The following is an 18,062-nucleotide window of genomic DNA, read 5'->3' as shown; positions in this document are numbered from 1 at the left end:
AAAAACGAACTGTACAAGAAAATCAATAGTCCAAGTCTAATAAAAATGAACTGCACAAGATAAACACATGTCCAAGTCCTCTTAAAATCAAATGGACAAGAAAAATACTAGTCTACATAAAAATGAACTGCACAAGAAAATCCCCAACCCAAGTCAACTTAACAAAGAACTGTACAACAAAAATACTCATCCAAGTCAACCTAAAATGAACTGTAAAATAAAAATACTTGTCCTAGTCTACAAGAAAATATTGGACATGATTTTATCTTTTTCATTACTACCAGATACAACAGAAATAATGACATCATTATAAGATACAACACACATCATGACATGTCATCACTACAAGAGACAACACATGTCATGACATGTCATCATTAAAAGACACAATACACATCATGACATATCATCCTTACAAGGTACAACACACATCATGACATTATGTGTTATCATAACAAGATATAACACACATAATGTCATGTATCATCATTATAAGATACAATACACATCATGACATAATGTGCTATCATTACAAGATACAACACATCATGACATGTCATCATTACAAGATACAACACATGACATTATGTGTCATCATTACAAGACACAAAACACATCATGACATGTCATCATTATAAGACAATACACATCATGACATGTCATGATTACAAGATACAATATACATCATGACATTTTATGTCATCATTACATGATACAACACATAGGATGACATTATATGTCATCATTTTAAGATACAACACACATCATGACATTACATGCTATCATTAAAAAATACAACACACATCATGACATGTCATCATTACAAGATACAACACACATCATGACATGTCATCATAACAAGATACAACACACATCATGACATTATGCATCATCATTACAAGGTACAACACACATGACATTACATATCATTATTACAAGATACAATACACATCATGACATTACAAGTCATCATTACAAGATACAACATACATCATGACATGTCATCATTACAAGATACAACACACCTCATGACATTATGTGTAATCATTAAAAGACACAACACACATGACATGTCATCATGACAAGACACAACACACATCATGACATGTCATCATTACAAGATACAACACACATCATGACATTATGTGTCATCATTACAAGGTACAACACACATCATGACATTATGTGTCATCATTATGAGGTACAACACACATCATGACATGTCATCATTACAAGATACAACACACATGACATTACATATCATCATTACAAGATACAACACACATCATGACAATATGTGCTATCATCACAAGATGCAACACATATCATTACATTATGTGTCATCATTACAAGGTACAACACACATCATGACATTATGTGTCATCATTATGAGGTACAACACACATCATGACATGTCATCATTACAAGATACAACACATATCATGACATTATGTGTCATCATTACAAGATACAACACATATCATGACATTATGTGTCATCATTACAAGGTACAACACACATCATGACATTATGTGTCATCATTATGAGGTACAACACACATCATGACATGTCATCATTACAAGATACAACACACTTCATGACAATATGTGCTATCATCACAAGATGCAACACATATCATTACATTATGTGCTATCAACACAAGATGCAACACATATCATTACATTATGTGCTATCATTACAAGATACAACACACATCATGACATTATGTTTTATCATTACAAGATACAACACATATCATGACATTACATATCATCATTACAAGATACAACACACATCATGACATTATGTGCTATCATCACAAGATGCAACACATATCATTACATTATGTGCTATCATTACAAGATACAACACACATCATGACTTTATGTGTCATCATTACAAAATACAACACACATCATGACATTGTTTGTCATCATTACATTATACAACATACATCCAGTAGAAAAAATACAAAAGAGATGCAATGTCTATGATGTGAATGAAACTCAATAGATTGACTCTTTAATTTTAGATAAATTACCGTGACATAGATAGTAGCTGTTCCAGTAAGTGTAGGATCTCGTGCCTCCACAGTCAGTGTGTACTTGTAGTTCTGACCACCAAGAGACTCATAGTCGATAGGATTAGATGTTGTCTGTATCTGTGTCCCAGATAGATGGAACTTGGCTGTGGGACCATCACCACTAACTACACTGACAATGAACACGGCATTGGCTCCCGAGTCTGCATCTGTCACGGTCAAAGTTGTTATAGATGTACCTGTCAATGTTAAGATTTAATTCAGTATATAATGCATGGACTCAGTATGAGCTGTATGAACTAATGATACTGAAAAATAAATTACCGACATGAAGATTTCAAATATGGCTGTAACATAATTTACAGGTACTGCAGGTTCTGCACTATGATGTGAATTATTATTTGTGAGGTATCAATTTTCATGATTTGATGGTTGGTACAAACTAAAATATTTAAAGACCTGATGAGCAATATTCTATCTGTTAGGTCACAATGACCTATTTCCTCATTCATGAGTTTGCGTACCATAGAAATGCTAGCTTTGCAAAACCATGTGAAATGATGCATATGAAAATAAATGAATTCCTTAGTGTTTATTTATTATATATCAATGTATCATTTAACATAGCTCTACCTGCAATAATGTTTAAGAAACTGAATTAATCACATAGGTTTACCAACTTATGTGACCATACAGATTTGGTCAAATTCTGTTGAGCAGTTTATGAGAAGTCTATAAGAAGACTGTTTTGTTGAGTTATATATATATATAATATATGTATTATTTTCATAGTAATAGTTTCTGTATGGGTTATTTACTTAATGAAATTTTTAATGCTGACATATTATGATCATAGTTTGCACTTTAAAATGAGTACTAAATCAAGTGAATCAAATCATTCATAAAGTTCCAATGTTAAGTCATACTGTATGTACAAGTAAATATCATGTGATCCAACAAGGACAAGCATTCTAGTGAAAGGCCAAGCTGACCTAATTTATGATTAGGCAGTGTTAGAACAGCCAATCTATTTACTGATAAAGTGATTTATAAATACTAAGATGATTAATTAAAGCCTTACATTGCAACAGCTATAATGTGTATTGGAATGATAGAATTATTTAACAGAATTAGGCATTCTTATTAGTACAATCAGTCTTGGGAAAGGTATATTGAGAGGACTGATTCATTTCTTTAATTTAATCATTTGTTGGAATTACAGTGCTCTAACATTCATTTAAAGACTATTTGGATACATAATAGCTGTATGGAATTAGTATGAATTCATTTAAAAACATTGGATTCTAACATACTGAGCCTTCTATATTGTTGATACATCATCACAATTCAGACTATCATTTAGAATACCTTTGGAACTCATTCAGATGACTCAAAACTTTTGGAATTATAGAACATTCACGACTTTAAGAATTCATTCACATACTGTAAGTAATTTTTAATTCTTTTACTTTTGTATTTTAGGGAAATAAATTATATCTTTCTAATGTGGATATGTGAGAAAGCTTGCCAGTAGCTTCTTGTAGGTCAGTGGTTCTTCCCAGGGTTTTCCAGGGTGCTTCCTCCACCAGTTATACTGGCCTCCATTTACAGCCTATCTTGTCCTGAAAATGGCATTAAACCTTACAACAACAACAACAATATATTTTTTAATTATACAAAAAATTTTGGTATTGCTCTTTCTTGCGACTTGTTTAAAGACCACAGAGTCATAACAGTTGGCAATATTATCCTTATTTGACGGCAGATCAACTTCATTTGTTCAAACTTGAAAGAATCACATACCTGGATGTTGTCCATCAAGTCTGGTTGAAATGTTTTAGAAGTTATTGAGAAAATAACAATTGTTGACAGACAGACACTGGATAATTCATGACTAATGCAAGGTAATACCATAAACTCACTTGACCTTAAGGTGGGGTGAGATAAACTTTTGAGTCTGAAATGTCAGACTCCCATTCGATTAGTCCTACAATGCCACTTGATAAAAATCTTCCTCAAACAGCTTTGGGCAACAAATGTCTCATTCATCCAATCATTATTCATGTGGCCAAACCCATGATCATACCATAGACAATATGATACTCCAGATATGATGTGGCCAAATCCATGATCACACCATAGACAATATGATACTCCAGATACGATGTAGCCAAATCCATGATCACACCATAGACAATATGATACTCCAGATACAATGTAGCCAAATCCATGATCACACCATAGACAATATCATACTCCAGATACGATGTAGCCAAATCCATGATCACACCATAGACAATATCATACTCCAGATACGATCTGGCCAACCCCATGATCACACCATAGACAATATGATACTCCAAATACAATGTAGCCAACCCCATGATTGCACCATAGACAATATCATACTCTAGATACGATCCTGGCCAACCCCATGATCACACTATAGACAATGTGATACTCCAGTTATGATGTAGCCAACCCCATGATCACACCATAGACAATATGATACTCCAGATATGATGTGGCCAAGCCCATGATCACACTTTATACAATGTGATACTCCATAATGTGGCCAACTCCATGATCGCACCATAGACAATATGATACTCCAGATATGATGTGGCCAATGCCATGATCACACCATAGACAATATGATGCTCCAGATATGATGTGGCCAACCCCATGATCACACTTTAGTCAATGTGATACTCCATAATGTGGCCAACCCCATGATCGCACCATAGACAATATGATACTCCAGATATGATGTGGCCAATGCCATGATCACACCATAGACAATATGATGCTCCAGATATGATGTGGCCAACCCCATGATCACACTTTATACAGTGTGATACTCCATAATGTGGCCAACCCCATGATCGCACCATAGACAATATGATACTCCAGATATGATATGGTCAACCCCATGATCACATCACAGACAATATGATACTCCAGATATGATGTGGCCAACCCATGATCACATCACAGACAATATGATACTCCTGATATGATGTGGCCAACCCCATGATCACATCACAGACAATATGATTGTTGTTGTTGTAGGGTTTAACGCCATTTTTCAGCACACGATAGGCTATACATGGCGGCCAGTATTAATGGTGGAGGAAGAACCCGGGAAATCCCTGGAAAGAACCACCGACCCTCGAGAAGCTACTGGCAAGCTTTCTCACATATCCACAGTGGCCGAATCCGAGACTCGAACCCATGCAGACAGAGGTGAGATGGCAGTGATCCGTAACGGAGAGCACTTTAGACCACTCGGCCACTCAAGGCCCCACAATATGATACTCCTGATATGATGTGGCCAACCCATGATCACATCATAGACAATATGATACTCCAGATATGATGTGGCCAACCCATGATCATATCACAGACAATATGATTCTCCAGATATGATGTGGCCAACCCCATGATCACATCACAGACAATATGATACTCCTGATATGATGTGGCCAACCCCATGATCACATCACAGACAATATGATACTCCAGATATGATGTGGCCAACCCCATGATCACATCACAGACAATATGATACTCCTGATATGATGTGGCCAACCCATGATCACATCACAGACAATATGATACTCCTGATATGATGTGGCCAACCTCATGATCACATCACAGACAATATGATACTCCAGTGGATACAAAAACAAAAAAAATGCCTTAATACATTGATGGTTCTAAGTGTTTATTCACACAATACAGGATAACCAGTACCTGTAATTAAAAAATAAATATTTTAAAAAGAGTATTCTAACCACTTCATTTTATACCCATATTTATAAGCAAAAACTTATTTTATTTTTATTTTCTACTGCTACATGACTGTAGGGAGTTGATATTGGTCCATAATGAATGAGGAATGGGGATATTTGCATATAATGAATGAGGAGTGGGGATATTTGCATATAATGAATGAGGAGTGGGGATATTTGCATATAATGAATGAGGAGTGGGGATATTTGCATATAATAAATGAGGAGTGGGGATATTTTCATATAATGAATGAGGAGTGGGGATATTTGCATATAATGAATGAGGGCTGGGGATATTTGCATATAATGAAGGAGGAGTGGGGATATTTGCATATTGTAAATGAGGAGTGGGGATATTTGCATATAATGAATGAGGAGTGGGGATATTTGCATATAATGAATCATTAATTCCCATATAAATATATATATTCCTATGGCCACAAAAGTTGGACATGTTATCGTCTCACTCATAATGTGGGGGCTCACAGCATGTTCAGGGCCAGCTTTAAAATTCCTTTGACAATTGTTTCCATTTACTGTTCTATATACTTCCCTGGTGTCACTCATGTACAATAAATATTATACCTGATGCTGTATTCTCATTAACTGTGGCATAGTACACTGAGGGGTTGAATTTTGGTGCGTTGTCATTGACATCTGTCAGTGTGATGGTGAGGGAAGCAGTGGCTGAATTTCCAGCAGAATCTCTCACTGTCAAAGTCAACTGGTTAAACATAGTTGTACCCCCTTCATAGTCCAAGGGCTTGGCTGTAGTTATTGCCCCTGTTCCAGAATCGATCTGAAAATAACTGGCATGAGTACCTGGAAATAACAAAAATGAAATTTTAAGATTACTTTCACTAGTCTGTATCCATTTACAAGAGTTTTAGTGAATGTTTACTTTGATATGCACGATTCTTGGGCTTGTTTTAAAATACTGTTATGTATATCTATATTATGTGTATTATTTTCATTATGATGATTTTAATAAGGGTCAGCTGTTTTCTTTTACTGCAAATGAGTATTTAAAACTACTAAATGATTCATTTAAAAGCCTTATATTGAATTGTTTAGCTATTGCATTGTTATTTTGATATATAAATGGAGTCATTCATTCTTAACTTTATTAGTGGTCTTGCAAGAGCATTGGGAGACTTGATTTACTTAATAATATTATTCATTGGAATTACTATAACATTTATTCAAAGACTATTTGGATTCATTGCTGTATGGAATTACTGTGAAACATTCAAGGGGTAATTTTGGATTGATGACTTTATTGGATTTACCTTGAATTCATTTAATGGATATTTGGATTTAAAACACTGTGATTCTTATGTAGTGTATGTGAATTTTCATTCTTTCACTTTGTCTTTCAGAAAAATAAATTCGATTTTCAATTATACAAAACTTGTTGGTTATTGCTCTTTCTTTGTTATGAAGTTTAAGCCCCTAGAGATTGAAACAGTATATATGTACTTTTTCTTTTCTGTCTTTATCATGTGAAAGATATAAAACATAAATGGAATCAAAAACTTAATTGAACTGTTATAATGCTAGCATTATTATATTTGAATTGTTATAATGCTAGCATTATTATATTTGAATTGTTATGATGCTTGCATTATTATATTTGAATTGTTATGATGCTAGCATTATTATATGGTACTTCTGTGAAAAAGCTCAGGAAAAAGTAAAGATTTGTTGTCTTTGTTGTTGTTGTTGGATCTGATTCATATATCCTTATATTATAACAGAAACTGAAAATTTGATTCCTTTTTATTGCCTATTGTAAGAATATTTGAATTTTGTCCATGACAGCCATGGGACAGAGATATTATACTCAGACAAGTATACAAGTATATAGATATATTATACTCAGACAAGTATACAATTATACAGATATATTATACTCAGACAATTATATAAGTATACATATATATTATACTCAGACAAGTATAATGATATATTGTACTCAGACAAGTATACAATTATACAGATATATTATGCACAGACAAGTATACAGATATTACACTCAGACAAGTATACAGATTTATTACACTCAAATATACAAGTATACAGATACATTATACTCAGACATGTATACAGATATATTATACTCAAACAAGTATACAAGTGTACAGATATATTATATTCAGACAAGTATACAATTATACAGATATATTATACTCAGACAAGTATACAAATGTACAGATATATTATACTCAGACAAGTATACAAATGTACACATATATTATACTCAGACAAGTATACAAATGTACAGATATATTATACTCAGACAAGTATACAAGTGTACAGATATATTATACTCAGACAAGTATACAAATGTACAGATATATTATACTCAGACAAGTATACAAATGTACAGATATATTATACTCAGACAAGTATACAAGTGTACAGATATATTATACTCAGACAAGTATACAAATGTACAGATATATTATACTCAGACAAGTATACAAGTGTACAGATATATTATACTCAGACAAGTATACAAATGTACAGATATATTATACTCAGACAAGTATACAAATGTACAGATATATTATACTCAGACAAGTATACAAGTGTACAGATACATTATGCTCAGACAAGTATACAAGTGTACAGATATATTATACTCAGACAAGTATACAAATGTACACATATATTATACTCAGACAAGTATACAGCCTTTATATCAAAATTTACATACAAATTATGATCGTGCTCATTAATCTTTGATATGCCTCAGATGCAGGAGGTCACAGGTTTGAACCTTGGCTGAATCATATCAAAGACTTATAAAAATGGTACTAGCAGCTGCCTCACTAGGCACTCAGCATTAAAAGGTTATTGTTAGAACTGGTCGGTCTGGTTTTTGGATAATTTGACTGGGTGGGACATAATGTTACATGTCTGCGGCATGATGCCCCCATGCTAGACATCACTATAAACTTCCATACTGCAGACATCTTATTGATACAAATGTTTTTTTCAAAAACTACATTAAAAATCCAAATCACACACAAACAATCCTTGATATGTATCAACACTGATTTTCTTGTGTTCATCATGGATTTTCTTGCAATCATCCCAGATTTTATGGCATTTTGACTGGGGCAAGTGTTATAGGATTACTTTTTGACACCTGGCCAGGTCAGCCCGGGTTCAGCTTCCTCACTGTATCTTGGGAAAGGTACTTAGCTCCCATTTCCTTGGCTATATCAGTCAATAATTTGTTAAAAGTGCAGTTAAAACAACAAAAATCTTAATGCAGTGAAAACTAGGATAACCTGTCCTTACCAGCCTTAGGCTCAGCTGTAGGATGGTTTTAATTCTCTGAATTACACTCACCAGACAGTGTGTAGTGCAGTACATCACCAGCATCTGCATCTGTGACAGCATACAGCCCTGTTACAGCTGTCCCTATGGTGTCTGTCTCACTGATATAAAACTGATAATGATCCAGTAATAACTGGTGTCTCATCATTCTCATCCTCTATGTTGACCGTCAGAGTCGCATCAACATTACTTGTGCCATCAGTAACCCTATTTCAAAAAAAACAGCTACATGTATACTATGAAATAAAAATATAAAAGAATCTTAAAAATCCCATAGTAAAATATAACATTTTCTGTCTCATCAGGAAGATATACAGTTTTACCCAAAAAGTCTTTGCTGATGTGTTGAATTGTCATCAAGATAATTTTATAATTCACTAAAGCGGAGTTCAAAATTCTACAGAAACTTGTGGGTGTCGGAGTAATTGGGAAACGTGTACATTGTGGAGATGATTCCTAAACTCACTGATTTGGTTGACACAGACTTATTGATACATTCTATTCCAAAACTGTAGATTAGTTGATTCATGCAAAAGCACAAAGTGTTGGTCGCATTTCAATGCATTACTGAATTGAATCTATAGATCATGAAGGTCCCTGGCAACAACAAGAAATTGAATACTGATCTAAATCTACAGATCATGAAGGTCCCTGGCAACAACAAGAAATTGAATACTGATTTAAATCTACAGATAATGAAGGCCCCTGGCAACAGCAAGAAATTTAATACTGATTTGTATCTATAGATCATGAAGGTCCCTGGCAACAACAAGAAATTGAATACTGATTTGAATCTACAGATCATGATGGTCCCTGGCAACAACAATAAATTGAATACTGATTTGAATCTATAGATCATGAAGGTCCCTGGCAACAGCAAGAAACTGAATACTGATTTAAATCTATAGATCATGAAGGTCCCTGGCAACAACATGAAATTGAATACTGATTTGAATCTACAGATCATGAAGGTCCCTGGCAACAACAAGAAACTGAATACTGATTTGTATGTATAGATCATGAAGGTCCCTGGCAACAACAAGAAATTGAATACTGATTTATATCTATAGATCATGAAGGTCCCTGGCAACAACAAGAAATTGAATACTGATTTATATCTATAGATCATGAAGGTCCCTGGCAACAACAAGAAATTGAATACTGATTTGTATCTACAGATCATGAAGGTCCCTGGCAACAACAAGAAATTGAATACTGATTTGTATGTATAGATCATGAAGGTCCCTGGCAACAACAAGACATTGAATACTGATTTGTATGTATAGATCATGAAGGTCCCTGGCAACAACAAGAAATTGAATACTGATTTGTATGTATAGATCATGAAGGTCCCTGGCAACAACAAGAAATTGAATACTGATTTGTATCTACAGATCATGAAGGTCCCTGGCAACAACAAGAAATTGAATACTGATTTGTATGTATAGATCATGAAGGTCCCTGGCAACAACAAGACATTGAATACTGATTTGTATGTATAGATCATGAAGGTCCCTGGCAACAACAAGAAATTGAATACTGATTTGTATGTATAGATCATGAAGGTCCCTGGCAACAACAAGAAATTGAATACTGATTTGTATCTATAGATCATGAAGGTCCCTGGCAACAACAAGAAATTGAATACTGATTTGTATCTATAGATCATGAAGGTCCCTGGCAACAACAAGAAATTGAATACTGATTTGAATCTACAAATCATGAAGGTCCCTGGCAACAACAAGAAATTGAATACTGATTTGAATCTATAGATCATGAAGGTCCCTGGCAACAGCAAGAAATTGAACACTGATTTGAATCTATAGATCATGAAGGTCCCTGGCAACAGCAAGAAATTGAACACTGATTTGAATCTATAGATCATGAAGGTCCCTGGCAACAACAAGAAATTGAATACTGATTTAAATCTACAGATAATGAAGGCCCCTGGCAACAGCAAGAAATTTAATACTGATTTGTATCTATAGATCATGAAGGTCCCTGGCAACAACAAGAAATTGAATACTGATTTGAATCTACAGATCATGATGGTCCCTGGCAACAACAATAAATTGAATACTGATTTGAATCTATAGATCATGAAGGTCCCTGGCAACAGCAAGAAACTGAATACTGATTTAAATCTATAGATCATGAAGGTCCCTGGCAACAACATGAAATTGAATACTGATTTGAATCTACAGATCATGAAGGTCCCTGGCAACAACAAGAAACTGAATACTGATTTGTATGTATAGATCATGAAGGTCCCTGGCAACAACAAGAAATTGAATACTGATTTATATCTATAGATCATGAAGGTCCCTGGCAACAACAAGAAATTGAATACTGATTTATATCTATAGATCATGAAGGTCCCTGGCAACAACAAGAAATTGAATACTGATTTGAATCTACAGATCAAGAAGGTCCCTGGCAACAACAAGAAATTGAATACTGATTTGTATGTATAGATCATGAAGGTCCCTGGCAACAACAAGACATTGAATACTGATTTGTATGTATAGATCATGAAGGTCCCTGGCAACAACAAGAAATTGAATACTGATTTGTATGTATAGATCATGAAGGTCCCTGGCAACAACAAGAAATTGAATACTGATTTGTATCTACAGATCATGAAGGTCCCTGGCAACAACAAGAAATTGAATACTGATTTGTATGTATAGATCATGAAGGTCCCTGGCAACAACAAGACATTGAATACTGATTTGTATGTATAGATCATGAAGGTCCCTGGCAACAACAAGAAATTGAATACTGATTTGTATGTATAGATCATGAAGGTCCCTGGCAACAACAAGAAATTGAATACTGATTTGTATCTATAGATCATGAAGGTCCCTGGCAACAACAAGAAATTGAATACTGATTTGTATCTATAGATCATGAAGGTCCCTGGCAACAACAAGAAATTGAATACTGATTTGAATCTACAAATCATGAAGGTCCCTGGCAACAACAAGAAATTGAATACTGATTTGAATCTATAGATCATGAAGGTCCCTGGCAACAGCAAGAAATTGAACACTGATTTGAATCTATAGATCATGAAGGTCCCTGGCAACAACATGAAATTGAACACTGATTTGAATCTACAGATCATGAAGGTCCCTGGCAACAACAAGAAATTGAATACTGATTTGTATGTATAGATCATGAAGGTCCCTGGCAACAACAAGAAATTGAATACTGATTTATATCTATAGATCATGAAGGTCCCTGGCAACAACAAGAAATTGAATACTGATTTGTATCTACAGATCATGAAGGTCCCTGGCAAAAACAAGAAATTGAATACTGATTTGTATCTATAGATCATGAAGGACCCTGGCAACAACAAGAAATTGAATACTGATTTGTATCTACAGATCATGAAGGTCCCTGGCAACAACAAGAAATTGAATACTGATTTGTATCTATAGATCATGAAGGTCCCTGGCAACAACAAGACATTGAATACTGATTTGTATGTATAGATCATGAAGGTCCCTGGCAACAACAAGAAATTGAATACTGATTTGTATGTATAGATCATGAAGGTCCCTGGCAACAACAAGAAATTGAATACTGATTTGAATCTACAGATTATGATGGTCCCTGGCAACAACAAGAAATTGAATACTGATTTGTATCTATAGGTCATGAAGGTCCCTGGCAACAACAAGAAACTGAATACTGATTTGAATCTATAGATCATGAAGGTCCTTGGCAAAAACAAGAAATTGAATACTGATTTGAATCTATAAATCATGAAGGTCCCTGGCAACAACAAGAAATTGAATACTGATTTCAATCTACAGATCATGAAGGTCCCTGGCAACAACAAGAAACTGAATACTGATTTGAATCTATAGATCATGAAGGTCCTTGGCAAAAACAAGAAATTGAATACTGATTTGTATCTATAAATCATGAAGGTCCCTGGCAGCAACAAGAAATTGAATACTGATTTGAATCTACAGATCATGAAGGTCCCTGGCAACAACAAGAAATTGAATACTGATTTGAATCTATAGATCATGAAGGTCCTTGGCAACAACAAGAAATTGAATACTGATTTGTATCAATAGATCATGAATGTCCCTGGCAACAACAAGAAATTGAATACTGATTTGAATCTACAGATCATGAAGGTCCCTGGCAACAACAAAATTTTGAATACTGATTTTGAATCTATAGATCATGAAGGTCCCTGGCAACAACAAGACATTGAATACTGATTTGAATCTACAGATCATGAAGGTCCCTGGCAACAACAAGAAACTGAATACTGATTTATATCTATAGATCATGAAGGTCCCTGGCAACAACAAGACATTGAATACTGATTTGAATCTACAGATCATGAAGGTCCCTGGCAACAACAAGAAATTGAATACTGATTTGAATCTACAGATCATGATGATCCCTGGCAACAACAAGAAATTGAATACTGATTTCTATGTATAGATCATGAAGGTCCCTGGCAACAACAAGAAATTGAATACTGATTTGAATCTACAGATCATGATGGTCCCTGGCAACAACAATAAATTGAATACTGATTTGTATCTATAGGTCATGAAGGTCCCTGGCAACAACAAGAAATTGAATACTGATTTGAATCTATAAATCATGAAGGTCCCTGGCAACAACAAGAAATTGAATACTGATTTGAATCTAGAGATCTTGAAGGTCCCTGGCAACAACAAGAAACTGAACACTGATTTATATCTATAGATCATGAAGGTCCCTGGCAACAACAAGAAATTGAATACTGATTTGAATCTACAGATCATGATGGTCCCTGGCAACAACAAGAAATTGAATACTGATTTGAATCTACAAATCATGAAGGTCCCTGGCAACAACAAGAAATTGAATACTGATTTGAATCTATAGATCATGAAGGTCCCTGGCAACAGCAAGAAATTGAACACTGATTTGAATCTATAGATCATGAAGGTCCCTGGCAACAACATGAAATTGAACACTGATTTGAATCTACAGATCATGAAGGTCCCTGGCAACAACAAGAAATTGAATACTGATTTGTATGTATAGATCATGAAGGTCCCTGGCAACAACAAGAAATTGAATACTGATTTATATCTATAGATCATGAAGGTCCCTGGCAACAACAAGAAATTGAATACTGATTTGAATCTACAGATCATGAAGGTCCCTGGCAAAAACAAGAAATTGAATACTGATTTGTATCTATAGATCATGAAGGACCCTGGCAACAACAAGAAATTGAATACTGATTTGTATCTACAGATCATGAAGGTCCCTGGCAACAACAAGAAATTGAATACTGATTTGTATCTATAGATCATGAAGGTCCCTGGCAACAACAAGACATTGAATACTGATTTGTATGTATAGATCATGAAGGTCCCTGGCAACAACAAGAAATTGAATACTGATTTGTATGTATAGATCATGAAGGTCCCTGGCAACAACAAGAAATTGAATACTGATTTGAATCTACAGATTATGATGGTCCCTGGCAACAACAAGAAATTGAATACTGATTTGTATCTATAGGTCATGAAGGTCCCTGGCAACAACAAGAAACTGAATACTGATTTGAATCTATAGATCATGAAGGTCCTTGGCAAAAACAAGAAATTGAATACTGATTTGAATCTATAAATCATGAAGGTCCCTGGCAACAACAAGAAATTGAATACTGATTTCAATCTACAGATCATGAAGGTCCCTGGCAACAACAAGAAACTGAATACTGATTTGAATCTATAGATCATGAAGGTCCTTGGCAAAAACAAGAAATTGAATACTGATTTGTATCTATAAATCATGAAGGTCCCTGGCAGCAACAAGAAATTGAATACTGATTTGAATCTACAGATCATGAAGGTCCCTGGCAACAACAAGAAATTGAATACTGATTTGAATCTATAGATCATGAAGGTCCTTGGCAACAACAAGAAATTGAATACTGATTTGTATCAATAGATCATGAATGTCCCTGGCAACAACAAGAAATTGAATACTGATTTGAATCTACAGATCATGAAGGTCCCTGGCAACAACAAAATTTTGAATACTGATTTTGAATCTATAGATCATGAAGGTCCCTGGCAACAACAAGACATTGAATACTGATTTGAATCTACAGATCATGAAGGTCCCTGGCAACAACAAGAAACTGAATACTGATTTATATCTATAGATCATGAAGGTCCCTGGCAACAACAAGACATTGAATACTGATTTGAATCTACAGATCATGAAGGTCCCTGGCAACAACAAGAAATTGAATACTGATTTGAATCTACAGATCATGATGATCCCTGGCAACAACAAGAAATTGAATACTGATTTCTATGTATAGATCATGAAGGTCCCTGGCAACAACAAGAAATTGAATACTGATTTGAATCTACAGATCATGATGGTCCCTGGCAACAACAATAAATTGAATACTGATTTGTATCTATAGGTCATGAAGGTCCCTGGCAACAACAAGAAATTGAATACTGATTTGAATCTATAAATCATGAAGGTCCCTGGCAACAACAAGAAATTGAATACTGATTTGAATCTAGAGATCTTGAAGGTCCCTGGCAACAACAAGAAACTGAACACTGATTTATATCTATAGATCATGAAGGTCCCTGGCAACAACAAGAAATTGAATACTGATTTGAATCTACAGATCATGATGGTCCCTGGCAACAACAAGAAATTGAATACTGATTTGTATCTACAGATCATGAAGGTCCCTGGCAACAACAAGAAATTGAATACTGATTTGAATCTATAACTCATGAAGGTCCCTGGCAACAACAAGAAATTGAATACTGATTTGAATCTACAGATCTTGAAGGTCCCTGGCAACAACAAGAAACTGAATACTGATTTATATCTATAGATCATGAAGGTCCCTGGCAACAACAAGAAACTGAATACTGATTTAAATCTATAGATCATGAAGGTCCTTGGCAACAACAAGAAATTGAATACTGATTTGTATCTATAGATCATGAAGGTCCCTGGCAACAACAAGAAACTGAATACTGATTTGTATCTATAGATCATGAAGTCCTTGGTAACAACAAGAAATTGAATACTGATTTGAATCTACAGATCATGAAGGTCCCTGGCAACAACAAGAAATTGAATACTGATTTGAATCTACAGATCATGAAAGTCCCTGGCAACAACAAAAATTTGAATACTGATTTTGAATCTATAGATCATGAAGGTCCCTGGCAACAACAAGACATTGAATACTGATTTGAATCTACAGATCATGAAGGTCCCTGGCAACAACAAGAAACTGAATACTGATTTATATCTATAGATCATGAAGGTCCCTGGCAACAACAAATCTTTATATAGTAAATTATATGGCTTGTTTTGGCATTTGATTCATTTCCAGAATTTAAATACAACCAGGGCCTTGAGGCCACAAACTCTCAAAGTGGCCTGGGCCTGTCTCAATCCCTGAAGGGGCCTGCTTACATTCATAAACCCACATCTTATTTATGTGATACTACATATGTATAAAAACATCTCATGACAATATAAATGATATTACAGTGTCTTGCTCATGACATCCAATTCACTTAAAAGTAACACATTTTTACTGAATCAATGTTGAATATTTATTATGTAAACTTGCAGCCAGAATCACCCATTATCAGACACTGATACGGAGATAACCATTCGTTGTGTGCTGACATCGCTTCTGGGCCCAGCAGAAAATAATTTGGGTTTTGTGTATCCCATCTGGATACTCCAGGTCAACTTCAAAGAAGAATTCATAGCAAATGTTATGATTGTATTCGTGTACGTGTTTGTTTATGCCTACGTCCGCGCGATCCATCCATGTAAACTCAGCAACAGACAAAATTTGCACCATCGCCCAGCCATATAGGTTATTGTCCAGCTATTAGATGTAGGTGTTTGGGATACCTTGGACATTTCTATTTACAAGAGATTTGTTCGTGAGAAAATTGTGTTGACTTAACATCAATATTCCACTGCTAATACTACGTTCAATGAATAGATGTTGATCAATATTAGTGGAAAGTTCCAACTCAGTTTTGGTAATGTGTCCCATGCCATTGCTGGCAATGAGAAGTGTTGGGTTGGAATAGAATTTATGCACGCGCATGCTCTATCAGGGAGCGTCACCATGCCCTGACAATCGGAATACTTCATGGATTTTCTACCAAATTCCGTTCGTTAACTGAGCTCCGTTTTGCTATCCATGAGCATTAGGAACGTCATCAACTCTTTCCGACCCAATAACTTCGATTCTCTAAAAAAATCTGAAAATTCCCACACTTTCGGGGATGGGACTGAAAAGAATCACATAATTACAACATTCTCTTTTAAAAGCATGTAACAATAGTCAAAATGTTTACCTTAAAGTTAAAGTATAATGTCTGTCTGCTGCTACTTCATAGTCAAAGGTACCACTCGTATGGATGGTCTGGCTTGTCAGTGTAAATTTTGTCGCAGGTGTTACTGAGACAAGTGTAAACGTCAGTGTGTCACCGTCAGCATCACTGGCAGATACTGTGTAAATCGATGTTCCGGACGCTGTTGTTTCCCCCATTGCAATTTTGCTTGTTCCATCACTATTGAGATTGGTAAAAACAGGAACAGCTCCTACAACAATTCAGAATAAATTATGATATTAGATGGCAAAAAATTATAAAAAAATTGGTAGAAAATCTACTATATAATGATCTTGAACAGATGCATTGAGATCATTTCCGGTATAACAGGATAAATCCGAGTGGGACTGAATGTAGCGAACACTTAACTCAGTTACGTGAATGAGATGTTTATATATAACGCAAATGACACCCTACTAATGCCATCAAAATTCAGAA

The 18,062-nt window shown here is 34.9% G+C and overlaps 1 protein-coding gene across 1 annotated transcript in view; it reads right to left on the bottom strand.

Annotated features, from left to right (window-relative positions):
- The window catches only part of LOC149803934 (cadherin-23-like), a 79,060-nt gene extending 61,352 nt beyond the window's left edge, over positions 1 to 17,708 (bottom strand). Inside the window, exons 1-4 of the mRNA XM_089954020.1 lie at positions 17,589 to 17,708; positions 9,196 to 9,390; positions 6,421 to 6,657; positions 2,042 to 2,280 (exon numbers count right to left, since the gene is read on the bottom strand). Of these exons, the coding sequence (XP_089810146.1) occupies positions 2,042 to 2,280; positions 6,421 to 6,657; positions 9,196 to 9,337 (618 nt within the window). The 5' untranslated portion in view covers positions 9,338 to 9,390; positions 17,589 to 17,708. The remainder of the gene's footprint in view (positions 1 to 2,041; positions 2,281 to 6,420; positions 6,658 to 9,195; positions 9,391 to 17,588) is intronic.
- Between the last annotated feature and the right edge of the window lie 354 nt (positions 17,709 to 18,062).

Source organism: Sinohyriopsis cumingii, chromosome 3 (assembly GCF_028554795.1).
Source record: "Sinohyriopsis cumingii isolate HCF-2022 chromosome 3, ASM2855479v2, whole genome shotgun sequence".
NCBI classification, from domain to species: Eukaryota; Metazoa; Mollusca; class Bivalvia; order Unionida; family Unionidae; genus Sinohyriopsis; species Sinohyriopsis cumingii.
This window is presented reverse-complemented; position numbering and strand designations above follow the sequence as displayed.